This window comes from Radiomyces spectabilis, assembly GCF_025331425.1.
Source record: "Radiomyces spectabilis strain NRRL 2753 chromosome Unknown BYT42scaffold_4, whole genome shotgun sequence".
NCBI classification, from domain to species: domain Eukaryota; kingdom Fungi; phylum Mucoromycota; class Mucoromycetes; order Mucorales; family Radiomycetaceae; genus Radiomyces; species Radiomyces spectabilis.
Window position 1 is genome coordinate 929,596 of NW_026251929.1, and position 25,999 is coordinate 955,594.

At 44.5% G+C, this 25,999-nt stretch overlaps 10 protein-coding genes across 10 annotated transcripts; 4 read left to right on the forward strand and 6 right to left on the reverse strand.

Moving 5' to 3' along the window:
- Positions 1–224: 224 nt before the first annotated feature.
- BYT42DRAFT_263603 (Septin-domain-containing protein) lies at positions 225–2,269 on the forward strand. The gene is made up of 6 exons (XM_051562767.1): positions 225–441; positions 751–961; positions 1,047–1,181; positions 1,256–1,624; positions 1,728–1,844; positions 1,917–2,269. Exons 1-6 carry the CDS (start codon positions 432–434, stop codon positions 2,191–2,193), a joined length of 1,119 nt encoding a protein of 372 aa, XP_051425196.1. The 5' UTR covers positions 225–431; the 3' UTR covers positions 2,194–2,269.
- Positions 2,270–2,358: 89 nt separating this feature from the next.
- BYT42DRAFT_612205 (TIM21-domain-containing protein) lies at positions 2,359–3,260 on the reverse strand (the record flags this gene model as incomplete). The annotated part of the gene is made up of 5 exons (XM_051571600.1): positions 2,359–2,451; positions 2,514–2,696; positions 2,764–2,924; positions 3,001–3,167; positions 3,241–3,260. The coding sequence occupies 5 exons, from the start codon at positions 3,258–3,260 to the stop codon at positions 2,359–2,361; spliced, it is 624 nt and encodes a 207-aa protein (XP_051425197.1).
- A 1,147-nt stretch (positions 3,261–4,407) lies between these two features.
- On the forward strand, positions 4,408–5,129 carry BYT42DRAFT_492548 (actin-related protein 2/3 complex subunit 5; the record flags this gene model as incomplete). Its single annotated transcript, XM_051564158.1, has 5 exons — positions 4,408–4,559; positions 4,642–4,714; positions 4,805–4,911; position 4,957; positions 5,058–5,129. 5 exons carry the CDS (start codon positions 4,408–4,410, stop codon positions 5,127–5,129), a joined length of 405 nt encoding a protein of 134 aa, XP_051425198.1.
- Positions 5,130–6,323: 1,194 nt separating this feature from the next.
- On the reverse strand, positions 6,324–8,161 carry BYT42DRAFT_592729 (hexokinase-domain-containing protein; the record flags this gene model as incomplete). Its single annotated transcript, XM_051570641.1, has 4 exons — positions 6,324–7,045; positions 7,136–7,229; positions 7,413–7,843; positions 7,984–8,161. The coding sequence occupies 4 exons, from the start codon at positions 8,159–8,161 to the stop codon at positions 6,324–6,326; spliced, it is 1,425 nt and encodes a 474-aa protein (XP_051425199.1).
- A 530-nt stretch (positions 8,162–8,691) lies between these two features.
- On the forward strand, positions 8,692–11,553 carry BYT42DRAFT_562753 (uncharacterized protein). Its single transcript, XM_051567506.1, has one exon. The coding sequence runs from the start codon at positions 8,903–8,905 to the stop codon at positions 11,414–11,416; it is 2,514 nt and encodes an 837-aa protein (XP_051425200.1). The 5' UTR covers positions 8,692–8,902; the 3' UTR covers positions 11,417–11,553.
- Positions 11,554–11,569: 16 nt separating this feature from the next.
- Positions 11,570–13,042, reverse strand: BYT42DRAFT_562754 (uncharacterized protein). Its single transcript, XM_051567507.1, has one exon. It carries the CDS (start codon positions 12,716–12,718, stop codon positions 11,663–11,665), a length of 1,056 nt encoding a protein of 351 aa, XP_051425201.1. The 5' UTR covers positions 12,719–13,042; the 3' UTR covers positions 11,570–11,662.
- Positions 13,043–15,999: 2,957 nt separating this feature from the next.
- Positions 16,000–16,730, reverse strand: BYT42DRAFT_643315 (uncharacterized protein; the record flags this gene model as incomplete). The annotated part of the gene is made up of 4 exons (XM_051572606.1): positions 16,632–16,730; positions 16,477–16,552; positions 16,247–16,408; positions 16,000–16,047 (listed from the first exon to the last, which is right to left on the reverse strand). Exons 1-4 carry the CDS (start codon positions 16,718–16,720, stop codon positions 16,000–16,002), a joined length of 375 nt encoding a protein of 124 aa, XP_051425202.1. The 5' UTR covers positions 16,721–16,730.
- Positions 16,731–17,476: 746 nt separating this feature from the next.
- BYT42DRAFT_612211 (P-loop containing nucleoside triphosphate hydrolase protein) lies at positions 17,477–21,767 on the reverse strand (the record flags this gene model as incomplete). Its single annotated transcript, XM_051571601.1, has 11 exons — positions 17,477–18,017; positions 18,096–18,173; positions 18,246–18,760; positions 18,831–19,017; positions 19,101–19,279; positions 19,369–19,526; positions 19,607–20,487; positions 20,563–21,070; positions 21,140–21,374; positions 21,443–21,567; positions 21,641–21,767. 11 exons carry the CDS (start codon positions 21,765–21,767, stop codon positions 17,477–17,479), a joined length of 3,534 nt encoding a protein of 1,177 aa, XP_051425203.1.
- Positions 21,768–22,169: 402 nt separating this feature from the next.
- BYT42DRAFT_562764 (FtsJ-like methyltransferase-domain-containing protein) lies at positions 22,170–24,668 on the forward strand. Its single transcript, XM_051567508.1, has 11 exons — positions 22,170–22,216; positions 22,305–22,415; positions 22,497–22,873; positions 22,928–23,143; positions 23,211–23,256; positions 23,362–23,517; positions 23,585–23,679; positions 23,748–23,844; positions 23,912–24,218; positions 24,275–24,331; positions 24,395–24,668. The coding sequence occupies exons 2-11, from the start codon at positions 22,394–22,396 to the stop codon at positions 24,480–24,482; spliced, it is 1,461 nt and encodes a 486-aa protein (XP_051425204.1). The 5' UTR covers positions 22,170–22,216; positions 22,305–22,393; the 3' UTR covers positions 24,483–24,668.
- A 200-nt stretch (positions 24,669–24,868) lies between these two features.
- BYT42DRAFT_612213 (uncharacterized protein) lies at positions 24,869–25,267 on the reverse strand (the record flags this gene model as incomplete). The annotated part of the gene is made up of 1 exon (XM_051571602.1): positions 24,869–25,267. The coding sequence occupies one exon, from the start codon at positions 25,265–25,267 to the stop codon at positions 24,869–24,871; it is 399 nt and encodes a 132-aa protein (XP_051425205.1).
- Between the last annotated feature and the right edge of the window lie 732 nt (positions 25,268–25,999).

Below are 25,999 nucleotides of genomic sequence, written 5' to 3' on the forward strand. Positions count from 1 at the left end.
TTCTCTCTTTTTGCTTGTATCTCCTTTTTTTTTATATTCTTCTAGTCTTTCCTTCTTTTTATTGCCCTTCTCTCATCTAAACATGTCTGGTAAGTCCACCATACATTTTCAAGCTATTCATTGGGCATTCATCATCATCATCTGACCGACGCTCATCATCGTTACTTACCTGGTTGCACTAATGTCGTAGATCAAATGAATGGCGCGTCATCTGGCGTAAGTGATACTTCACCTGGCTCCTCTTTTTTTGTGTAGCATAAACTTACTCTGTGACGCATATTAACCCATTCTATCCATCTTATCTTCCTCTGTGGTTTCTTTTATATTAGATCACTGTGGTGCGCAAGAAACTTCAAGGATATGTTGGCTTTGCCAACCTGCCCAATCAAGTTCACCGCAAGTCGGTAAAAAAAGGTTTCCAATTCACCTGTATGGTTGTCGGTACGTAGTTCAACGCAGGGGTTGCTTTCCTCTTTTTTTTTTTTTCAGGGAAAAACAAAGAGAAATAGAGATGAACAAGAGAGAAGGAGGCGAATATTTATATTTTGTATAAATTCTAAAATACAAAACACGAAACATGGAATCTTTTATACACCTCAAGAAAAATAATACCATGCGTATTACACATGTATAAAGATGCATGATTTCGAGAAAAATTCAAAAAAAGGGGGAGGAGAGGGGGTTCTCAAAAGTTTACTCTTCATGAACAACACACTTATTCATTCTATCGGTTCTTTTTTTTTTTTTTAGGTGAATCCGGTCTCGGCAAGTCTACATTGGTCAATACTTTATTTAATACGCAACTGTACCCACCCAAGGAGAATGTGGAATTGACGCATGAAACCCCACAAACGGTGGAAATTCAATCCATCACTTCCGATATCGAAGAAAATGGCGTCAAGTTGCGTTTGACCGTGGTGGACACACCTGGCTTTGGTGACTTTGTCAATAACGAAGAAAGGTATGACAACATTTTACCACGTGTTTATAATATTTCCAGTGCTAAAATATTCATTCATCTCTTTTTTTTTTTATCCCCGATTCAGCTGGAAACCTATCCTTGACAGCATCGAGTCACGCTTTGATGCTTATCTTGAACAAGAAAATCGCGTTAACCGTCGCCGAATGGTCGACAATCGTATTCACGCTTGTATCTACTTCATTACCCCCACCGGTCACGCGTAAGTTTTTGTCTCTTTATCAGTCTTGCCGCTCTGCCCAAAGACCTCATCTTGACTTAATCGTCTGTTTTTAGATTGAAGCCTCTCGATATCGAGTTCATGCGTCGTCTTCACACCCGTGTGAACCTGATTCCCGTGATTGCGAAGGCTGATACGCTCACCGAAGAAGAAGTGTTGGCTTTCAAACAACGCATCTTGGCCGATATCAACTACCATCAAATCCAGATTTACCAAGCTCCCGTCTACGAGTACGACGACAAGGAAACCATTGCTGAAAACCGTGAAATCATGTCCAAGATTCCATTCGCCGTTGTCGGTTCCGATAAGGAGTTTGAAGTGGAAGGTGGACGTCGTGTCCGTGGTCGTAGATATCCTTGGGGTGTGATCGAGGTCGACAATGAAGAACACTGTGACTTTGTCAAGCTCCGACAAATGTTGATTCGGTAAGAAAATCTCCTTTTGAGCTTACAAACGACATGCATAATGCACATTTCGAAAAGGATGTCTGTAGCTTACATACTTTCTTTTGTGACCTTTTTTTAACAGTACTCATATGGAAGAGCTCAAGGAGTATACCAACGATGTTCTCTATGAAAACTACCGTACCGAAAAGTTGACCGCTATGGGTATTCAGCAAGATCCTTCGGTCTTCAAGGAAGTCAAGTAAGTCATGACATCCCTCCCCCACCACACTGGGATCCGTCAATCAAACTCAACTTTTTACTTTCGTTGTAGCCCTGTGCAAAAGATGGAAGAAGAACGTATTGCTCACGAACAAAAACTGGCCAAGATGGAAGCGGAAATGCGTGCCGTGTTCCAAGCCAAGGTGCAAGAAAAGGAGGCCAAGTTGAAGCAATCCGAAGAAGAACTGTATGCGCGTCACAAGGAAATGAAGGACGCACTCGAGAAGCAACGTCTGGAATTGGAAGAGAAGAGACGTCGTTTGGAATCTGGCAGACCCATGACACCCGAGAAGTCTGCAAAGAAAAAGGGCTTCTCCTTTAACAAATAAGATGGCTCTCTTTCTTTCTTAATAGAAGTCTAATTCCAAATAAGATATCCTAGCACCCTTAGTTTTCTTCTTCTTTTTTCTCTCAAATTTCGTTGATTTACTTCTTTTTCTTTCTTTCTCTTTTTCTGGTCTCTTATTAATTTTTTTCTTTTTCATTTAATTATATTATGCTTGTTCCAAGTAAAAACGTCTTGATGGTAAACCTTGTCCTGGCACATCTGCAAAGAATTGCTTGTACTGCCACTTGTCCTTGTCATCCTAAAGAAATCAATGAGCCATGACCTTCTTTTTCCATGCTAAACCACTAGTACGAAAATTACCTTGATCATTTCCAGCAAGCAAGTTCCTGTGCTGTTGGGTCCCTCGACATAGAATCGCATAAACAAGTGCGGTTTGCCTTCGTGATCATCCACAATTTGATACTGCACGCGTCGATTGCGTCGAGCTCGACTGCGACTAGGTTCACCATGTCCAATCACCGGCTCTCCCAAGATTTCTACCAGCTAGAAAAAGTGGTTGGTCACCACAACTGTTGACACCCGTATTGGTTCCAAACTTTTTCTTTTTTACCTTTTCGTGTGACTTGATTCGATCTACGGCCGCATTGAAAATACTGGTGCTGCTCTGTGAACCAAACAGTTCATTGAAAGCCAGATACAATAGGGTGGCCGTCAATGCAAACCCTCCAAGAACGAATCCCACATTCACCGTTGCCTTGGTCGCTGCCACCGCTAAAATACACAAAAAAAAGCCAAATGAGTTCCCTGCTGGCTAGGTCGTTCTCTTTTGTGTTGCCTTAAAACGTACTTTTCTGCGGAATAGTCAATTCCTCCCACTTTTTCTGCTGCACTTGAGAAGTCAAGCTTGTGCGTGAAGAAGGCGACGGAGGTCTGGCCGAAGCAAACGATCGGGTGACCGCCAACTTTCTGGAGCACGAAGCACGCAGTAACTGAGAATGGACAGCTTGTGATGTTCTACACGCGAAAAAAGTTGAGTTGACAAGACCAGAAAGGAACACAAAGGTGAAGCTGGAATGTGCGATTTTACCGGAATGTTGAGCGAAGCATAACTAACTCGGCAGTGGGTTTCAGACGAAAAAGGCTGTGAAAAAGCGCGCATCTCCAAGTGTTAGTGCAGATGTGACGTCATACACGGGCGCGCGTCCGGTCACTCGACCCCGCAAAAAATGAATGACAAACGTGCAAAAGATATCCCCGAAGCGTTATGAAGACCAAGATAGATCACTATCGATGATTATTTATATTATAAGTTTCTTGGGAGGGGGGGGGGGGCGCATTGCAGCCAAACCAGCCATGTTCATTAATTCAAGGTCTGCGTTGCGTTGATGGAGCATACACTTTGAAATGGATATAGACCCTTCTCGTATTTACATTATTACTGTATCTCCAAGAAGATGATTTTAGTTTATTTTGTCAAATTTCTCAAACAAGGCAAAGTTTAGAATAGCTTCTTGGGCGCCATTTTCCCGCTTGTTAATTTTTTCAAACTATTTCCAACAAATCATTTTTTGTCTTTCTATATAAGAGATGTAACCGTCTCCCAGTTCAACAATGACATGGCCAAAAAAAGAAAAAGGAATCTACCGACTCGTAATAGTAAACGAATATCACATCTCTACAACAAGACGATATTGTGAAAGGGAAAAGCATCTCAGCACGTATCACAGGCAATGCACTTGCTGAAATAAGGTCTCCCAGTAGAAAGAGAACTTGTGTTGGGCGTTCCAAACGTCGATGATCCCTTTTTTTTTTCTTCTTCATTTAACAATAAACATTTTCATAATGGATGTATTAAATCAAATGTAGTGTGCCCTGAATTCGATGACCATCCGTATCTGTCACTCTGACACTTTGTCACTCTGTCACTCATCAAGCGCGCTTTAAGCTCACAGAAGGTTATTGCATGGAATAGAGTTAAAACAATTGACGGTCGAAAAAAAAGCTCAGTATGAGGATATAGTTATGATTTGAATTCGTTGGATATTGGCGGCATATTTCACAGATAATGGATGCCACATGCAATCAAGAGCAGAGAGGTTGGTTGCTCGAGATGCGGATGCTGAATCCAAAAGGTTTTATGACGTAAAATTCCCGCGGAGTTTCAATACGTATCGGTGTCTACACACCTCCCACTCGTCTCTTTTTGCGAGCCATATTACAAACCCCCAAGTTCGTTACCTTTTTTCTGTTCACCATGTCCTGGCGCACCATCGATATTGACCAATATGACGAGGATGCTTATACCGAAGACGAAATCTTGGCTGATTTCGACTCTGGTTTATCACCCGAACAAATTCAAGAAAACACACAAACACGCGCAACCGACGTACGGAATCTGATGACTCGGTACGTACACCTGTAACGAAATATAATGGCACGTTTTATCGGTGGTTCTGCAATATACTAATAGGTAGTGTTAACATTGTAGTGGCGATGCTCAGGCTGCGTTAGTGCGTGCGCTTGAGGACCCACCTTATGGTCGTAATGTGGACTCGTCCAAGGTAGTTGTTGATTTATCGCTTTATTGTAGAGAAGACCGCGGTTGTTGGGAAAGAGGGAAAGAGAAAGTCTGTCTCACCCATGACTTATAGGAAACGAGCATCCAAGTTCTAACGGATGTGCTGAACTTATTCCGTGCGACGGACATTGCGGGCGTTCTTCAACAACTGAATCGGGAACAGCAAGAGACACTGATGAAGTACTTGTATGCGGGCATGGCCAAACCCGAACGATTTAATTCGAGCGTCTTGTTGACATGGCATGAAAAGGTAGGCTGATATATTGGAGGTTAACAAGGATAAAAGCGAGAATTTGACTTAACTTTTTTTGGTTCTTGTTCATTAGTTGACTGAAGCTGCTGGCACTGGCTGCATTGTTCGTGTGATGACCGATAAGCGTAGTTTGACCGTTGCCTAGATCCCTTTTCTTGTTTTTCTCTGTTTCTACGTTTTGTGCTTCGCTACCAAGTTCCTTTTGAGCAGGGAAACCATAGCATTTGTCGTTTACACAAAATGTGATTCGCTCCACGACCAGTGACTCCCAATAAAAGTTGCCCTTGTTAATTTTCATTTCCAATTCTGATGTCAGATACATCATTCACCACAGGTACACTGTCCGAAAAGCCCACTTTCATGAGATACAGTATCACGATAAGGACGAATCTAAAGGATCAAAATGATGGCTGTATGATACGAAAAAAGACAAACGGTTGGCAAACAGCCGAAATGAAAGACCTGTCGCACGAATAGAGTTGTCGCCTGATTATTTTAGCCTGAGGTGACCCATGCACACAAGCGCAGCACAAGGAGAACCAAACAAACCGGTTCGGGATGATGGTCTTTTGCTATACAAAAGCTTTCTATCTAGCGATTGGTACAGTAGATTACCCACAACCTATTCGAATTCTTTGGACGAATGTATGCCGCTATCGGAGAAGAACAAACTTTCTCACAGATGTCTTATCTGATCACGCAGCCAGACACTGGAATTCAACAGCTGATGTATCAGATATTATCCAATTTTTTTTTCTCCAATAACAAAAAAATTAACTCACCACAGGACTTTCGTTTGATATTGCTTGGTCCAACTTATGCCGATCTTGATGATCCCCACTGTGCAGAGATGATAGGAAATGAAAAACATCGGCGAGTCGAACTTTCCTCAGTCAAAACCATAAGGGAGGGCTAATGTTACGGCTGCCGACGTTACAGTGATATTGTAAAAATATTGGCGGGAATATTCAAGGGTCGTTCTACGTCGAACATCATTCAATAAGGGCCGAGTAATTCCCCGCACGGGAAGGCGCGGGAACGTCGCTTGGTTCAATGGATCATTCATTTATCAGACTTTTTTTTTTGTGTGTTGCCTAGGCAAGGGTAAACTTTCCAACCGTGTCAGAAGTCTTTCCTCTCACAAACGTGTCTTTTTTGACTGAATTTCTTTTAGTCATCAACAGATACAACAAGAGGTGGCGCAAAATATTGGTTTTTTTATGCTACAGCGGGGAGAACGAGGGAAAAAAAAAAGAAACCTACAAGTGAAAAGAGAGAAAAATGGATGCGTCAAAAGAGGGGGAAAAAAGTTACAAATCTAATGTGAGATTAACTAAAATCAGGCGGATGTCGATTGCTTGACTTGGGACGCTTTGTGCGACATCATGGCCACCATGGCCGCACCAAAACCAGAGCCATCTCTGGCCAGGTCGAATTTGACGCGGTTCACAATATCATCGCCAAACAGTTCTTTCAAGGCCGTAGTCATCATCTGTTCAAAGTCGGGATAGAATTCATACACCGAGCCGTCAATGGCCACCACGGATTTCTTCTCCGATTCACCCGTATGCTGCAATACGCTGGCAATACCGCAAGCTGCCAGACGAGCCGCTCGTTGTCCAACCAGGAAACAGATGTGCTTGACGATCTGGCGATCCTCCTTGGTTGTCGAGGGGATTTGCAAAATTTCTTCCAAAACATGTTTTGTATCCTTGAGATCAGCCGATGTATCTTCACCAATCGTGGACATGTAAGCCGTTTCAAATCTCCATTGTGTGTTCAGATCATGCGATGAATCTCCCTTGAACAGTAATAATCGATCCACCAACATCAAAATCGTGTTGCGCGCAATTTCACCCAAATACATGCCGGAAATCATCTTTTCAAACATTTGTTCGCCAGGGTTGATTGATTCACGGTCCAACTTGTTGTCGTAGATAGTCAACGGAAGCACGCGTCTTTCATTGTCGAAAGCACCCCATTCCATATTGACCACCATCTCCTCAAATACCGTATCACCACCCTTCCATTTTTTGATACCAGTTAATTTTTCATAGTAACCTAGATTCATGTGTATCAGTGTTAGCATGCTTTTTCACCTGATCACTCTCTCTTCCGCTCCGTTCATTTTTGACCAAAACAATGACTTACAAGCATTGGTTCCGGTTCCGAGGATCACACCCATACTCGTTTCCGGATACTTGTATGCATGGGCCATTAACGTTCCGACGGTGTCATTGACGATCTATTTTGTTAGACAAAAGAAAAAAAAAAATAAAGTGAATTCATCGCCGATTAGAATCGTTACCCAAAAAAAAAAAAAAAAATCACGCTCCCGAATTAACCCATGTCCTTCCGTCGGTTCTCAAAGGAACCTGATACAACTTAATGCGGGAAAAAACTGAATAATTGAAAAAAACTAACTTACGGCAGCAATGTGAACATTGAGATTTTTTCGAAGGAAAGCGTCTTGGAGTAACACCACAACATCCTTATCAACTGCACCGGTACACTTGAATCCTTTGGTCCAATGCATCAAGGTACCGCGGTTAATGTCGGTTTGCAACACGGGAAAAGAAAATGTGAATCCCAGTTGCAGGTTGCTGTCGACATTGTTGGACCCGTTTTCAGTGACAAAGTTGTCGACACAATCGGCGATAAAATCACACAGATGGCGCATTTCACCCGTCTTGAGCTCATCAGACACCACGTATTTTTGCTGATGCACCTTGTATTCGCCTTGACCAAGCAATTCAAATTGACAAACACGAAGATTGGTGCCTCCAAGATCCAATGCAAGATATTTGCCCTTTTCATCTCCCGTAGGACGACCAGTAACAAAGCTAGGAATCATGGCAACTACAAAGAAACACCCAAACAATCACACATCAGCCCACGGTTCTTTCGCTAGTCATTATCTCGCGCCACTCTTTTTTTTTTCGCTTGACACTGCCATCAAGGTCCCCTCTGGCAACCACCGGACACCGCCCGACGTTTACCTGTAGCGCCTTCACGATCCAGACCCTTTTGCATTTCCTCTTGAAACTGAGCCACGATTTTCTTGAGATGATCGGTGGGAATATCAAACTCTTGGGTGAGTTGTTCAGTGATAGCTTTCACGTCCGGAACCTGAGACGGATCGACGGTAGGTAACTTATGCGACAACCAAGTGCTCATGCTGAAGGAAAATCAAGTCTGATATCGAGATATGACAGCAAAGGGAAAGAAAAAAGAGAAGTAAAAAAGATGGGAATACAGAAAAACACGAAACAAAGAAAGACAAAAGAAGAAGAAGAGGTGACGCATAGTCAAAGATGACTCTTCTTTTATAGCTCCTGAGTATGAGAAAACGGCTTCGGCCTAATCGAGCGCGAGGGTGTGACGACTGGTGAAATCATCGGTTCACACTCCGCCCATGTTTTCAACAGTCCCTTGCAACGTTCTCTCTTCGTGTCACCCTATTCTACTTGTTTTGCATCATGCTCTTTTTCTCTGCTTCACTCTTCATAGAAAAACTTGAATTAAACCTATATCATTCAATAAAACCGTTGTTTTTCTTTATCGGAAAGTAGCGTTAACCTAGCGTGCCCGAGGCCAGAAGTAGAGACAAACAAAACCAAAAAAAAGCAGCGTACAAGCTTTTTACCATATCAGCTCATGTCATTTCATGCTGTTTTTTCCTTTTCGCCTGATATTTGCGGTAGATAGTTTCATGAACATATTGTTGTGGTGCTACAAAGATTGTTGGAAAAAAAAAAAGACTGCATAGTGGCGGGTGCTTACTGAGTGATATCTGACTTTCAAGTGCAGGCTTCTGGCATTCTCCATTGACAAATCCGTTGAGCGGTGGGTGGCTTATCGGTGGATCGGTACAAAAACGTTCGAAGGGTGACTAATCGATCGCTTTCATCACGAACCATGTCCGCCTTGGAGGAATCCGTACAGAAAGCCTACGTTACAGCGGAACGTTCCGTCATCCTCAATGTTGCGTTGGATGCTGAGGTCGCCGAGCAACTGCCTGCTGTGGTTGTGGAAACCGTAAACGATCTGTTGAAAGGAAGATATGCCGCTGTCATCCGACGTAGTCCCGTCTTTATCGATGCCACGGGCGATGCCACGGATATGGTGGACTGGATCAACCAACGCCTTGCTACCTTGGACCAGGATGCCGCCACCGATTTTCTTGTGCTTGCAACGGGTATTGCTTGCTTGAATGCGTTTGTACAAGTCAACTGGACCGGTCCCATGCTTGATCTGACCTTGGCTCAACTGTTTACCGCCGACAAACCAGCACAAACCGACCTCCAAAAAAAGATGCATGCTACTTGTTTGCAGACACTTTCGGTCGACAGTGCTGAAGTGTATCATTTGACAGGCGAACTGGGTTTCCTCGCTGCAGCTCGTACTCTGTTGTTGTCCGAACCGCTTCGAAAGCAAACTCATACCGCCTCCTTCTGGGCAGCTCGTGCCGTGTTTATTCAGCAGCAACTCCTCGATGATCCGACCGGTACGCTTCAAGAATTGCTTGTCAGTTTGGCCGCGGAAACGAAACAAAGGTTGGACCTTGCCAACGATGCATCGAGCGATGACACGGTTCAAGCCGCTCTGCGTGTACGCTACGAATTGGAAAAGGCACTTGTGTTTAGTTACTTTGGTCAGGATAAGGAAGCATTTGAGAAGATGAAGGATGCGCAGGCCGCGTCCGGATTTGAATGGTCCCTCACCGGTGCGCTTGGTCGACGCACCAAGTTCCAGCAATTCGATGTATCCCAGCTCGTGGTACTTGCCGAAAGCAAGAAATCCGACAAAAAACAAGACGCCAATGCCAAGTCTGACGACGACGATAACGACGATCCTCGACCGGAAACCCTGGATCTTAACGACGATACATTGCTCGAAAAGATTTCGTTTACCCAAACCGACGAGAACGATCAAAACAAGGAAAGGCGGGTGGGCAACTTGAGTGTGATTGATCAATGTTTATTGCTCGCGTTTTGTCTTAACGTCAAAAACACCAATCCCGATCACGGCATCACCACGGAAGAAATGAAGCCTTATGTCGCGCGTGTGTTGGAAAACTGCAACAACTGGATGGTGCACACCATGGCCTTGTTGCTGCGCACCCGTTTGGAAGCTCACAAATCACGAACCGTCGAAAGATCCGCGTTACAGTTGCAAGCGTTGGTCGATCAAGTCAAGGTCGAGGATTCCGGCGTTGAAGAACGTCTTGCCTATTTCTACGATCTGTTACTGCCAAGCAAATGGGAAATGGAGCGTGAGTTGGCAGGACGTTTCATGTCATTGGGTGTCGTGCGTTCCGCTCTGGAGATATTCGAACGACTGGAAATGTGGGAAGATGTCGTGTCCTGTTACCAAATGCTCGAACAACCTGAAAAGGCCAAGCAAGTGCTTCAACGTCTCATGGAACAAGATCCCAACTCGCCCAAGTTGTGGTGTATTCTCGGTGACGTCGAAAAGAATCCCGATCATTGGCGCAAGGCTTGGGAGATTTCCAATCATCGTTTCGCTCGTGCCATGCGTAGCTTGGGTTCTTATCTGTACAGGCAGAACGATATGCAGGGATGTATCGAGTGTTATCAAAAGGCCTTGGAGATCAATCCGCTCTTTGAAGGATCTTGGTACGTGCTTGGTTGTGCGGCTATTCAAGCCGAAGAATGGGAGATTGGTGCGCGCGCTTTCCGACGTGTGGTTTCTCTCGACAACGAACAAGCTGAAGGGTGGAACAACTTGGCCAGTATCTACGTACAAATGGACCGCAAGCCGGACGCTTTCCTCGCCCTTCAGCAAGCGACCAAGTTAAAATTCGACAACTGGAAAATGTGGCAAAATCTCATGATCATCGCGGTTGATGTCGGTCAATTTCCCGATGCGATCTGGGCGATGCAACGAGTGGTTGAACTGCGATGGGACAAGGCCCGTGAGAGAGCCGTCGATATTCAGGTGTTGCAAGTGATTGTGGAGAATGTCATCCAAAACTGGGAAGATCCTCATCAACGCGAAGGTCGTCGATTGTCGGGACAAGTGCAACGCTTGTTGGAAGAAGTCATCTTGAGTCGTATTACCAACTCCCCGGATATCTGGCGTATTTGCAGCAAGTTTTACCTGTGGCAACAACGCTATACAGATGCCTTGGAAGCTACCGTCAAAGGCTATCGCGCCGTGATGCATGATCCCCGCATTGAAACTGAAATTGGAGTTTTTGAAGATGTCGCAACGGTGGCTTTGGAAACCGTCGATATGTACGAGACTTTGGGCGACAAAGAGCAAGACGGCGCGCCTGTCTGCAGTGATTGGCGCTATCAATCAAGACAAATTATCAAGGGACTTTTGGGTAAAGTGCGCGACATTTTCGAAGATACCGAGCCTTACGATCGCTTGAAGGAACGATTGGAAGATCTCAAACGATCATAAACAACTATATTACTTGCAATCATCACCACCAAAAAAAAAAAAAGAACTAGCATCTATAGACTCCTTCTCATCATTTAAAGATCGTTTTTTTTAATGTACAAAGTTGAATAAAAAATTAGCAAAATCTGAATTCCAACATTTAGAACAAGAAGAAGGAGTAATATATTGTTTATTGTACAGAGATAGACATGATCATGGATAGATTAGAGACATTATTGAAAATGATACAGAAAAAAAAAGAATTGTTTACAGGTGCTTGAGATCGATTTTACCAACGGGTTGTTTGCCGGTGAGACCACCCATGCCTTGTTCTGCCTGTTCGGCAATATGGTGGGCGTCACCTCCAGTGTTCTTGGGCTTCACATCGGTTTTACCCTTCTTTGCATTGGGATCGTTGGGCAAGTTCTCGTCAGTCTTGTCATTGGCCTTTGCCAAACTTCCGCCTTCCATCGTTGAACGACGGTCACCATCACCCTCCTTATCATCGGCACCTGCTTCCTCGGCATTCTGGGGAGCGTTCTCCATGTCGTTGGTGGGAGCGGTACCGGCACCGGCCATAGTGGTTCCGGTGGGTTGCTGGTGTTGAGGGTCTTGATGCTGAGGACTACGCTTGGCACCGGGTTCGCCGGTTTCCTCGGCCAACTTTTCACTATGGTGACTTTGACTGGGCACCTGGTCGCGGTTGACGCCAGCGTCGTTGGAAGCGTGATGGCTTACATGGTCACCGCCACCCATGCTGTGATCAGCCTTGGCACCCACAGCGGCACCAGCGGCACCGGCCGCCAAAGCCGCCTTTTCTCCTTGCTGGTGATGAGGGACTTGTTGGGAGTGACCACCCACCGCCTTGTTTTCTTGCTCCGGGGTATGCTGGCTGCCAGACATCATGCTGGTGGAAGGATGAACTTCGCCATTGGGAGCAGTCGATTGATCACTGCCGAGCTGAGAGCTGGCGGGCACACTGGAAGGATTGTTCTTGTGAGTCTCATCGCCCAAATGGTTGGCTCCTTCCACGGAGGAGGCAGTAACACCGGGTGCCATATTTGCCTGGTTGGTCGAAGAGGCGTTCGATTCACCCACAACTCCACTCTTTTGATTGTCCTGATGGCCGTTCATATTCAACAATTCATCGGCAGCTTCTCTGGATGCGTGGCGAATGTTGAGCGATCGTGCCTTGTCACCTTCGGTCTGCTGGGGCGAGTTGGTACCATCGTCTTCGGGACGTCTCTGAACCCAGTCAGGATTGCTCTGCAACCATTCAGAAGCGTACTGTTCGGCTCTGTCGATCAATTGCTTTCGATCCATGGGACCACCAGACTCTTTCTGAGACTTGTAAGCCTATCAAATAGTCATCGTTCAAGTTAGGAACCGCCCATTCGATAAAATTACCAATACCTCTGCGACGTTACCTTGTAGGCCGCTGCACGAGCCAAATGCTGGTTGTCATGGCTTTGGGGACCCATGGAAGAGCTGTTCTTTTCGAAAAAGTGACGGTAAGCTTCGGCGAAATTGTCCATAGTTGATATACAATTAATTAAAACTTTTTTGATATATAAAGATGTGTAAAAAAACAGTGAAAAACCCTTTCGGCAAGAGAGTCGATTTTATATTGCATGTTTTGGGTCGCTCTTTCTATGTTAACATGTTCAAGAATCATAATGATATCATGCCCGCCTGCCATAACCAGAATGGCGGAGATTCATTATTGCAACAATGACGATCTTTCACTTTCTGTTTTTCATTCCCCGAAGAGTTACAGCGCTGACGCCCTTCTTCATCCGGTTAAAGCATCATGATTGACCGCTGTGCGTCTATGATGTGTCGATCATATGAAAAAAAAGTCTTTCTCTAAACATGAACAGCTGTGAGCAAGGTGAGAACACGGAAATCTGTTTGCGTTCAGACCAGTTGATTTTTTTCCAGAACGCTATTTTTTCGAACTACGACTGATGAATGACGGTATACAGTATACCAAAAAGCCCAGCATTCAATGAAAACAAAAAGGCGCACCACATGAAGCGTCGCTGAATATTTGTTCCTGATTATTGACACCAATATTCAATAAAATACAATCCCTGAGAATTAAGTACGGGCAATTATATGGTTGCTTTACTGATATTCAAAGAAGCATGAACCATGAAAATATTACGACGCACCGCGAAACTAGGTGGACTTGCTCTCGTTTACGCCCGTTTGTAATTGTTTACCCGATTTTTTATCTAACACCTAGGCCACTGGTCGTGGTATACACTTTATATAGTCTATTCTAATCTCTCTTACACGTTTTGTGGGTGGCCCTGAATTGGCCAGACATCTGATTTTATATCCTGGCACTGAATCACCATATTGAAGCGTCAAGGTGGTGATTGGGATCCAGCTTTTATCGGCTGACATTTTGATTTGTTCATTCCGAGGATTGGGCTGGTATACATTAGTGGCAAAAAACTGTGGGGTTCGTTGAGAAACTGTTTATCAACCCTAATACGTTCAATCTTTTATACGATTATCGCCAAGTTACCGATCGATTCGGGAATTGTCCCGGGAAACACCAGAATTGATTCCAAAGTCGATCGGAGTCATCTTATATGCCTATTGTATCGTGCGAAAAATGGTTCAAGTACATCGGGCGAGCTGCCTTGAATTGATCGGTGGGAGGATTGTTGTACCTCTTGCAACATAATTGGTTTTCCAACGAGCTCAGATCTGTGGACCAAAAAAATACGCGGAAAACGCCTAAGTTGGCATCATCAATAAAAACGAAAACGATGGCGCGAAGAAAGTACTGTAAGTGGTTCCTTAGGAAATGGTGCAGAAGCATTCTTTTTGTTAGTGACCCATTGAAACACAGTTAAAGTTTGATTGATGGGCATTCCGAAATAATAATAAAAATAAGGGTCCAAGAGCGCCACACCCTGCTGCCATCCATACGAGGCGAGTGAATCCTATTATCCAAAAAAATTCCATGAAACGAGAAAAGATCGATCCACAGGAAATGTGAACTCCACTTTGGGCCACATAAAAATCCTCCCTCACAAAAAAAAAACCCACATTTGGTCACAAAACGGCTGTAAACTGAGAAATCAAGGTCATTCATGCAGCGTGACTGGACAATATCCACAAAGTGGTGTCACTCAAGAAAACTGACCCACACATCCCCTTTATTTTTCTTATCGGACAGGCCCACCGACCCAAAGTTTATTTTTCTTTTGGACTTTTCCAAGTAATTCCCATGGCTTTAGCCAAACCTAATCCTTTACACTATTTGCACTATCATTTTTCTTGACGCCCATGATAGTGGATCAGCAACTTTCCGCACCTCTTTCCATCGAGATTTAAGCTTGATAGAGAAGATTATCTTTTGCAGAATGTGCGCTTTTTCGGTTACACCAAGGGAAGAGGTTTCAGATATCATAAAGTATAACAATATAAAAAAAGGACGGTAACCAAATCGGGACCTCTCTGGCAATTGGCAGAAAGCGTATGTGAGATATTATAAAAAAAGCCGCTTGTGAATAAATGAAAGCCTATCGGAAAATGCATATTGAAACTATATTAACAGATGAAAGGATGGATCGCGTATAACGGACGACACCGAAGCCTGCCGCTTAAGCGACAAAATCTGCATATGTAAGAAGGTGCTGCGGTAAAGAATGATGATTCATAGCGACATGTTCCACAACAGGAAAGGGCGTGATTGCATAATGAAAACGCTGGTTTGTTCCAGTGGTAAATGAATTGAACGCGAAAAAAAAATTAAAGGCAGAAGGATGAGTATAAAAAGGGAAAGAATCGTTTTTCTTTTTCTTCGCTCTTCTTCTGCACCTTCCTCTTTCTCTTTATCCTTATACTCTTTCTATCCATCCATCCGCTCTCACTGGTTCGCTTAATATAAGCCCGTTTAATAAAAATGCTGATGCCTCGTTGATTTTTTTCTTTAGGTGCCCTTTTTTTGGGGGGGGGCGTTGATGGATGAAAGCATTTGACAGCATTTTTATTGCTATCATAAGTACAAGTTGAAGGACATCTTTTTACTAACTTGCGCTTTTTTTTTTCCTTAATTTTTTACAGTTTGAGACTAACCATTTGTAGATTTCCAGTAGGGTAGACCAGTCGGGAAGGTAGGTATAGAGCTGATTCTTGATTAAATAGATACGAGGCCGCTCCGCGAACAGACTACTGCTCCAGGGTGAGTTTTCATTCTTTTTAATCTTATTTTTCTTTTCGCTTGTCATTTTGCTTGTCATCCATCATCCTTCCGCCGCTGTCTGCCTCCTGCTCTCATGCCTGGAAGTCCCATTGGTGCAAGTTCGCTCTCTGCTGAGTGCTTTAGTATTAGCTTATCACCGTAGCTACTATGTTTGTCTAGTTGTCTCTTATGTAAATTTGACCACCTGGAAATAAAATTATCCTTGATTTACTTTCATTGCTTCTCCAAAAATTGTGTTTTGCGCAGCGTCCGTGTCTGAATTTCTTTAACGTCCGATCAGTAGCTTTCAGTGAATAGTGTCTTCAACCGCAATTTTTTTAGCGCTTGAATTCATACAAACGATTCAGACCGATGACAACCTCTTTTGCATTCCAAATGATCAACGCGCGCTTGGCGATACATTGGCATTAATGGCTATGGCGACAAACTATTAGAACCACCGAGAGACTTTTGGATAAAAATATTTTTTTTTATGGTGCTGCAAATGGTATTTTTTGAAAAAAGGGCTACAAGTTGTCGGTGATCACCAAAGGTCACCACAGTGTTCTTCATAGTCTTGGAGGAGCTTCGTAACAAGCTTAATGACTGTATAGTATTCCACAGGTGCAAGACGAAAAAGAGCTTACCTGGTCCTGAGCATCCTCCACAGTGTCGTATTCCTTGAAAGAACCAACGCTGATCAGGTACGCCAGTCCTTCAGCACCTTGATCTTGCTGGCTGACGCAGCCGGTGTTGTTTTCATTGCTGCTGCCAGCGGAAAGCTTTTCCCCTCCTTCAACCTGCTGCATCTGTGCAACGAACGAGTCGTTGTAGACCTGGACGCAGTAGTTGAAGTCAGATAAAGCTTCTTTCCGACCGGCAGCAGAGTGGCAGGGGAGGTCTTTGGCCTTGCAGGGAGGGCGGTTGTAGGGGCACGCCCCTCGCTGTATTGGCTAGAGTAGTAAAAAGGACGCACGGACGTGACATAAACGGATTGTTACTTCACGATTGGAAAGTGCGTCAGGCACTTACCTTTGCGCTATTCTTGAACTTGGCGCGAGAGAAGGAAGATGGAGAAGCAGAAGTCGTTTGCTTTTTTTCGTGTGGCGTGAAGCAGGCATTGCGTAAGGTAAAAAAAAAAAAAAGAAAAAAATAAGAGCGGGCAAAAAGAAAAAAAAAATGGACAAAAAAAATATTTATGCAGTATAAGAATCATCGGAGCCTCAAAATTTCCCATTTGATGAACAATTGATAGAGCCATAGCAGACATGAACGTCCCCTCCTTTAACAAGGTTCAAGTACAGAAGGAAAAATTATCTATATTATCTGTCGATTCTTTTAAATCCGTGCACAGCAAATAGCTCTGAATCATGGAGTCTGTACTCATGGCAATGCGCAATTCAGGAACATTGCTACACACGTTTTCCAATTAGATGATTTTCGGTGTATTGCCACTGTAATTAGTTGCCCTGATCAACAATTTTCCTCCCAAATGACAACGCAAAAAGTCAAGAAAACAAGCAAATTAACAAAATTGAATGCTTTCATTGGCTTTTTCCACAATCACACTATTAAAACTTCAAGCTGGACAACATCGCTTTAGACATTGGCGCTGATCACAATTGAATGACAAGTCAACGAAGCTGCGACGTGATTACCAACAAGAGAGAGGAGTAGAGGGCAGAGGTATAGATAAAAATCACAGTGGATCTCGCATGGCAGATTGTGTAGCTGCTAAGGACGACGGAAAAACAGAGATTTCTGTAGACAGTGACACAGTGTGAGACAGAGATAAGGATGATGAGGATGATGTGAAGCACAATAAAACAAAAAAAAAACTTTTTAGTATGATTGGTAAAATACAGAATTTTTGGGGGCTAAGCTCGTGCCTTTCCTTTTCCTTTATCTTTCTTCTTGGGAGCTGCGGTGGATTTGGATGGCGCCTTGGCCGCTTCTATTGCTTGGATTTTCGCAGCGATTTGAGCCTCTATTCTTTGTCGCTCTTTTTCTTCTTCTCGTTGCGCTTGTTGAATGGCATCCTCCTCTTGGTCCTGCTCTTCATCATCTTTCACCTGTTCAAACTTTTCTCGTACACGCTGATAATGGGCTAATTCGGTGGCGGAAACACTGGGCACTAATTCATCCAATGCTTTGACGAAATCCACTTCTTCTACCTGTACCACGATATCTTCTGGAGAGACCAGATGCGACAAAAAGTACTGAACCGTAACAGGCTGTGGAAGATCGCTTCGGTTTTCTTCATTGAGCTTTTGCACCTTGGTCTCGATCGAATCCGCCACACGGACCATGGCCTTGAGCATCGCGTCGGAACATAACGCATAGAAATCAGCACCGGTGTAATGGAACGGACACCGTTCAGCTACACGAGCAAGATCCAGTTCGGGATGAAGACGGAACCTAATGAAAAACGGAACAATTTTTACATATCAGCAAAAATTGGATATCAAGGCTTTAATGCTTGAACAAGAGACTTACTTTCGTGTCAGCGCCTGAATAATTCTTAGTTGGGACTCGTGATCTTCGCTCACACCAAGGTATAACAACTTGTCAAATCTGTCAGACATTCATACATTGTACATTAGTCATTGAGTTTGCAAGTGTAGAAAGAGAGAACGATGGGCTTACCTTCCTGGACGTAATAAAGCCGGATCCAGCAAATCGGGTCGATTTGTAGCACCGACAATAAACACATCGCCGACCCCGGACCCTTCGCCGCCTTCACTCATACCATCCAATTCGGCCAACAACTGACTGACAATACGATCCATGACGCCGCCAGAGTCGCCCTTTTCACCGCGTTTGGGCGCCACGGAATCCAATTCGTCGAAAAAGATGACACACGGTTTGGCGTCGCGGGCTCGCTGGAACACACGTCGAACGTTGGCTTCGGATTCACCGATATACATGTTGAGCAATTCCGGGCCCTTGACAGAGAAGAAATTCAAAGAGCAAGAGGTGGCAATGGCCTTGGCCAAAAGTGTTTTGCCCGTACCGGGAGGACCATACAAAAGAATACCACTGCGTTTCTTGAGACCAGCTCCAAATAATTCCGGATGTTCTAATGGCAGTTGAATCGTATCCAAAATATCGTCTTTGACATGGGCCAAACCACCCACATCGTCCCAGGTCACGTTTGGAATCTATTTTACAATGTCATAAGCTTAAATATTCTTGCTGCGTCACCGTTGGCATCCACGAGAATTGTTTTACCTTGGGCGCACCGATCGAGTCAGAGTAACTGGCACGCGCTTCGTTCAAAGCCGCATCAAAATCGGCAGCCGTCAAGGTGATACCAGCCGCTTTAATATCACTCGTCGTCACCGTCGCATGGATCGATGATGAGGACGTGGAGGAACCCGCTCCATCCTGCTCATCTTCTGCGTCCTGCTTTCCGTGACTACGCATTTCAATTTCACATTAGCCTTTTTTCTATCAAAATCGGGAGCACTGCCAAAGACAGTACTTTTTCCGTAGACTTACATGCTTCGATTGATACGTTGCAAGGCCAACACACCGGTGCGGGCGACCAGATCCACAAGATCCTTTCCTAGTAATGCCGCCGTCTGGGTCGCCAAATTCGATAATGACACATCGGGAGCAATTGGACAGCCTTGCGTGAGATTCTTCAAAATTTGCAAACGTGTCTTTTCATCAGGCGCCTGTCGAACGAAAGCAAAAGAACAAAAAAAAAAAAGGTACAGCTCATGAGCATAAAAGAATCAATTTTTTTTTGGGTTGGGTTGCTCACTTCGATGGTAATCTCGTGACGGAAACAGGCCAAGATGCTGGAGGGTAGACTTTCAATATCGCCGGTGGTAGCGGCTACCATGACAGGATAGCCTGTTGATACTTGGGTGGCATTCACGTCTTTGATACATTCTTGGAGTACCGTTGCGAGTAAAGGCTCTATTGGAAAAAAAAAGGAGGCATCATGTGAATAATATGATACAATTGTTGAGGGGGGAACGAATTTTAATAGACGTTACCTTGACCGGTTTCCACCACGGCACTCTTTTTGGCCAATCCTTCAATGCCGCGCAGCAGCACAATACAAGGTGCCAAAGCGGCCGCTTTCTCAAATTTGGCTCGCAAATGAACTTCAGTCTTTGCATCGGTTTCCGAGACCACGTCATAGGCGGTAAATTCAAAGACGTGAACCCCGAGTTCTTCTGCGATGGTGTGTACCAAGGTGGCTTTGCCGCCGCCTCGGGGACCGTGCAGCAGCACATTGCATGAAAGCTCGAAATCGCGACCAAGGGGATGAAGCGATGAAGACACCAATTCATGAAGTTGCGCGTAAGCCGCCGTCTGGGGCCGACCCAGCGGCAGTTGGTGGGCAAGTTCATAGTACTGCGAAATGGTACCGACAGGAACACGAGAATGTTCAACACCGGTTTGAACCATCTTTGTGTAGCTCGGTACAATACGACGTCCTGCGCCATAGTAAGCAGGATGAATGTCCGCCGATTCGGAGGTGGCCTCGTCTTCCAGATTCGTTACTTTAAAGTACGCCAGCGTAGTAGGTGGACCGGTTTTCAGTGCCACCGATTCATCTTCGGTTTCGTGAGGTCTTAAACGCGCGGCTTCTCTATCCAGGGTTACTGCAATGATGTCGTTCTTGCACAGGATTCTGTCCTTTTCCTCAAACCATGTTCTCAGCGCATCGAGAACCGCATTTTGAAGCGATTTATCCATGGACACGGGGGAAGCAATGCGGGCCACGTTGAGCGCACTCGCACGCGGAGGACCCTCCACCGGGGGTGGCGTGGCCAGGCGGGTAATATTTACCTTGACATCCGAAACAGAGGCAGGTGGTAACGGCAAATCGAGATTAAAATAAAGAACAGGAGGGAGATAGATCATCGAGCTAATTTTGAAAAAAAAAAATGCATCAGAAAAGTGCGTTTGCATCAGAGTCATTGCATTCCTAGTGAACACTCACTCGGTGTCGTCCGGTAGATCAATGCCATAGATTCGACATAATCTGGATTTCTTGACGTTGTCTGCACTGATGAGCACCCAGTCACCGCTGAACACGCCGCATTTTGCCAGACAACTGACATCCACAAATACACGAGTCTCGTCATCTTGTTTACGTGGAGGTACGGGTGCCAATCGAGTTTCAGGCCATGCTTTTTGGAGAATGCGAGCCGTGAATTCTTGGGGCTCAATGACTTCCGGCGTGATGGGCGAGCTAAGCATGGAGAAGGAAGTGGTACCGAAATGGGTTTGAGAGTCAGATAACGATGCGGTGGAGGGTTCCTGGTCCTCGGAAGAGATGGTATCGACCACAAAGATTTTTGTATGTTCAGTGGACATGATGAAGCCTTGTTGCACAGGATTTGTCATGAGCACTCGGAAACGAAGTTCATCAAAGGTATAAGTGGCTCCACTGCGAATAATGAGCGGTTGCGGACTCGAAGTGAATAAACGCGCCAATCCCTGCTCATCTATTGAAAATCGCAATGTAAGAAAAACTCTGATCTCTGCCTTTTTCCTGCCCTTTGTCCAAATTATACCTTTTTGTGCAAATTCATACGATTTTTCATTCATTGCGCCCACAATCAATTCATCCAACTGAATAAGGTCAACGCTTTTGATTTCGCAAGGCATCATTTCGTTCAAATCGTCCTCCTGCTTCTCGTCGGTCACCTCATCGTCTTCGTCCTCTTCTTCCACCAGTCGAGTGAGCGCATCCTGACCGTAGACAGACTTGATCAAATGGGTATTCATATAGACGACGGCATGCTTTTTCTAGCATAACAAAGAAAGGTTAGCTTGATATCGTTTTGGAGGCAAAACCATGGAAATTAGATGCCTACATGGCCATCCGTAGCTGGACGAGCATGAACAATGACGGACTGGAGACTGGGTTGACACTGGTCGGTGGTAGCGAGAGGGACCTTGCTTGTCAGCGAAGGAATGGTAACGGAAACAGCCAATGTGTCTTTTTTTTTTGGGTGAAGTTGAGTTTGAGAATATGAAATGAGTCAGCGTATATTATCAAGGGCAAAGCTTACCAATGCCATCGCCATTGCCATTGGAGTTGGCAGTGAGCTGGTCCCACAGAGGAGGCGAGACTTGTATGTATTGCGGTTCGTTGCCTCCGAAACGAACTTTAAGGTTAGCAGTAATGAGAGGAGGCATAAGAGTGTGGGGAAAACCTGACGGAGCCGGGGCGATAAGAGATTTCTATTTCACAAAGGGGGAGTACAAAAAAAGTGAGCGGAACAAGAAAAAAAGTGGCCTCAGATTTTGCCTAATGATTTCCCTTTTTGGACATTTATATTTGACAAACCCAGTGCAGCACTTGAACAAGTCAGCTTCGCGAATAGTATGAACCATCAACAATTTCTCCTCTCACAATAAGGAAATCACATCAGATGGCTTGCAGAGAAAGTATAAAAGTAATGGTAGGCTGCATCATTTTTGCTAGCTTCGTTTCAATAAAATAATAGGATTCAGTGAATATCGCGTACATGTATTACGGTGCCTCACCGGTCCTGCCACTCGTATATGGATTTGATAGAAGCTAGTAAACTTAATGCTGTTGGCAATAATAGCAATACAGGTGGAGCAATCCATTGAGTCTGAAGGTATCTTTGCAAGAAAATTTAGAAGTGATCCATGGATTGCCACTTTGTTATTGACGTGTTTCCTTGTGGACGTATTTCTTTGTTGCAGGAAAATCCGAAAATTTTCAGCAGTCTCACAAAGACTCAAAAAACCAATGATTGGCAAAGCATGGACCGCAGTTTTGCACACACAACATCATGGACGATCATTTGTACACTGGTAAAATGATGAAAGAGTAAAAAAAAAGTCAGTCTATCCGTTATTCACAATGCATTGCCAAAAAAAAAAAAAAAAAAATAGATTCAGAGCCGGGCTACAGAGCCACGCATGTAGATTCTCGCATTCCGCCTCCTTCCACGCGCGATTATTTGTCTTCTCGATCACGAAACAATCATCATTCCTCCAACCAGAACCAACGCTCGCGACGCTACGAACCGTATCACTCCAATCGATCCAACGATGCGCCCACGAGAGCGCCACCAGCTTCGCATTCACAGTACAACGACTCGCCACCTGCTGCACCGCGATCCGTCCAACCCGAACCGCCCAAACAGAAACCTGTGCTTAAAATCGATTTTCACGCCAATACCGACTTTGTAGAATGTGCCACGGAACCCGAATCGAAACGATACAGTGTCGAGGATATCGTCGAACTCATTGATATAAGAGAAGCCAAGGTACAAAGTTTGCAATCAAATTGAATACCTTTCAAAAATTTAACTGTCCAGCAGACCGATGTGGATTTTTTGAGTTTCGGTGATGTGATGCAAAAATTGAACGCATTGCGACTGAAAACAGGCCGATTATCCCATGAACAATTATCTTCAGCCCGACAACGTAGCAATCCTTTCGAACACATTGGTAAATCCATTTTCATGAACCGTGCCGCCACCAAATTAGCGGCCTTGGATGCCACGTTCCAGTTGACAGCGACCGAATTGAACAAGGTAAAATGATTAAAAAATACAAATTGCTTAAACTCTCTTCAAGTCTTGCTGATGGGGGTTCTGATAGCCATTACTGTTTGCCGACATCTGTGGCGGACCGGGCGGTTTCACAGGTAAGTAGATTCAATTTTTTTTATAGTCCATGTTGTTTCTGTGTTTACCAATGCTCTTCTTCTCTTTTTGTTTCTTTCTTTCCTTTTGGTGCTGATAATGATTAGAGTATTTGCTGTGGCGTACTTCCAGCGGGGGCGGATCGGCTCACGGATATGGTATTACGTTGAAAAGCTCGGATGATGCGGCCAACTGGCATTTGGAAGAGATGCGTCGCGATATTCCGCTGAACTTTACGCAGATCGATGGGGTGGATGGAACAGGTAAAAAGTGGATGAATATCGTTATCATGGAAGAATCACCCCGTACCAAATGCAACTGCTTATTTAGGCGATCTCTACAAGGAAGCCAATATCCGAGAATTTGCAGCTGTGGTCTCAAATCATACGAAAAAGCGAGGCGTGGATCTTGTCGTCGCTGATGGCGTAAGTCACTTTAATGTATCATCAACAGCGCGAAACCAGAAGATGACTTATTGGCTCTGGCTATTCAGGGATTCGATTTCACCGGCAAGGAGCACATGCAAGAACAGTTGGCACGAAAGCTCATTCTGTGCGAAATCATCACGATGCTTACATGCTTGAAGCAAGGTACATTTCAGAGATTAGACCGATCCGGCCCTATCGTAAACTCACCAGAGCGAGAAAAACAAAATAGGTGGTACATTTGTCTGCAAATTCTTTGACATGATGGAAGATTTTACGGCCGATCTTGTTTGGCTGTTGTATCAACTGTTCGATCGTATCTGTATCACCAAACCGTTGACGAGTCGACCTGCCAACTCTGAACGTTATGTCGTATGCAAAAACTTACGGCCCGGTCATCCTATCAAATTAATCGAAGCACTTCTGGATGTCAATCGAAAATTAGACGAGAATGCAACAAAGGATATTTGTTTCGTTCCTAGATCCGTATTGGAGAAGGATGAAACCTTTGTCAATTATGTCAAAATGCGAAATATGAAGTAAGCGACTGGAGGAAGGATGGTCGGTAGAAATCCTACTAATTCCGTGACCATAGATTTGCCGTGAAACAAACGGAGACACTCGAACAATTTGGACAATTCGTCAATGATCCGTAAGTGCTAACACAACTAGACAAAGTAAACCAATGCAAGAATTTAAAATTCCATCTCTCTAGTCATCGACCGGCAACTTACGATCAAAATCAGGTGCGACGCCAATGCTTAAATGAATGGCACTTGCCCTTGAGCGAGAATGAACCGTAAAACCTCTACTTCTTACATGTCATCGCCTCTTAGCTATACGCTCACAGTGATAGTAAACACGTTTATCGCAACCAAGCTCTTGATTTGTAAGATGGTGGATCGTTTCATTTCTAGATAAAAAAAAAGATCAATAAGAATCCATCATCCAAAGTCAAAATGAAAGATAGCCTTGCCATTAGCCATTTGCCATTACGTATCATTTTTTTTACTTCCCTTACTTTTCCCTTATTTTGGGCAAAGTTTTCTATACAGAGAGTGGTGTTTATGGATAGAAATAACAGTAGAAAACCTGAGACTCTATTTATTGAGAAACAAGAGAAGGGAAAAAAGAACCCCTCGATCAATTCTTTATTCTATATCAGCTTATATAGTTTTCGATGAATCGTTTATCCTGTAGATATTGCCATTGTATGTGCTGTGGACTGTAGACGAACGGCAAGAGCATACAGTCGTCCTTGTGACTTTCGGATGACAAGGTGACGGTATAATGGCGAGTTGCGGATAATAGGAATGCGTGACTCGGATTCAGAGGATAGTGCTGCGGCAAGCCTCTTTGCTACGCCTTTGTCTGGTTTGCAAAGCTTAGCTAAATCTTCCAAGGACTCACGATCAATGGTCGCACTGACTCCATCGGTCCAAACTGCTTCCACCAGGTCCTGGAATACACGAGAAGCCACTCTTGCGTCGCTGCCTTGGCTTAATTTCGCCGGATGGTCAGCGAGTGTCCAAATTGTCACAGGTTCGCTTTGCAAATCGTTAACGCGAGGGGCGCTTGAACGCTTCATCAAGCAGGTTGGCTGCTGATCAAATCTTGATCTCAATTGAGGCAGCCCAGTTCGTGCAATGGGTATAGAATTTTGAGGTCGGCGAAACCTTCTTCCTCTTGAGGTGTACACCACTCAAAGAAGGAACGGCGGAGGATTATCGCAGAATGTACCATGAAAGAGAAACCATTCGCGCAGGATGAGAGAATACCAGCCGGGTGGTTGCTAGCGGCTCGAATAGAGCCAGTGACCAGAGCATTCATAGTCGTCGTACCGATTTCTAACTTCATGCTCTCATCTTCACGGGTCAGAAATGCTTGAATGCTGCGGTAACGTGAATTGAATTGCGGAATGGTAGTGGGTTATTTGTCGATCGCTCGTAGTGTGCATCAAGGGTTGGGTAACGCGAATACACTTTGGCGTGACAGATCACTAACGCTTTTGCAGCCTTCGACCAGGATCGTTTTTTCCACTGCTCGCGCGCAAATGATACGCATCCACGGTCCCCGTCTCCAATCGATGTTTAATATATTTGCAATTTCCTGATACATCTCGGTGTAATCGCTTGCACTAATCGTTAAATTTGTACGTTGCAGAAGATAATAGAGAGCAGTGGGTGCTGGTTGCTTTGAATCGATACCCATTTCGGAGTGTGTACGTTTGCGTGGCATATACTGCCTTGATCGCCACAAGGGGCGATATCACGTGACATCCATGATCGCCACATCAACAAAAATATAAAAGTCGCCACAA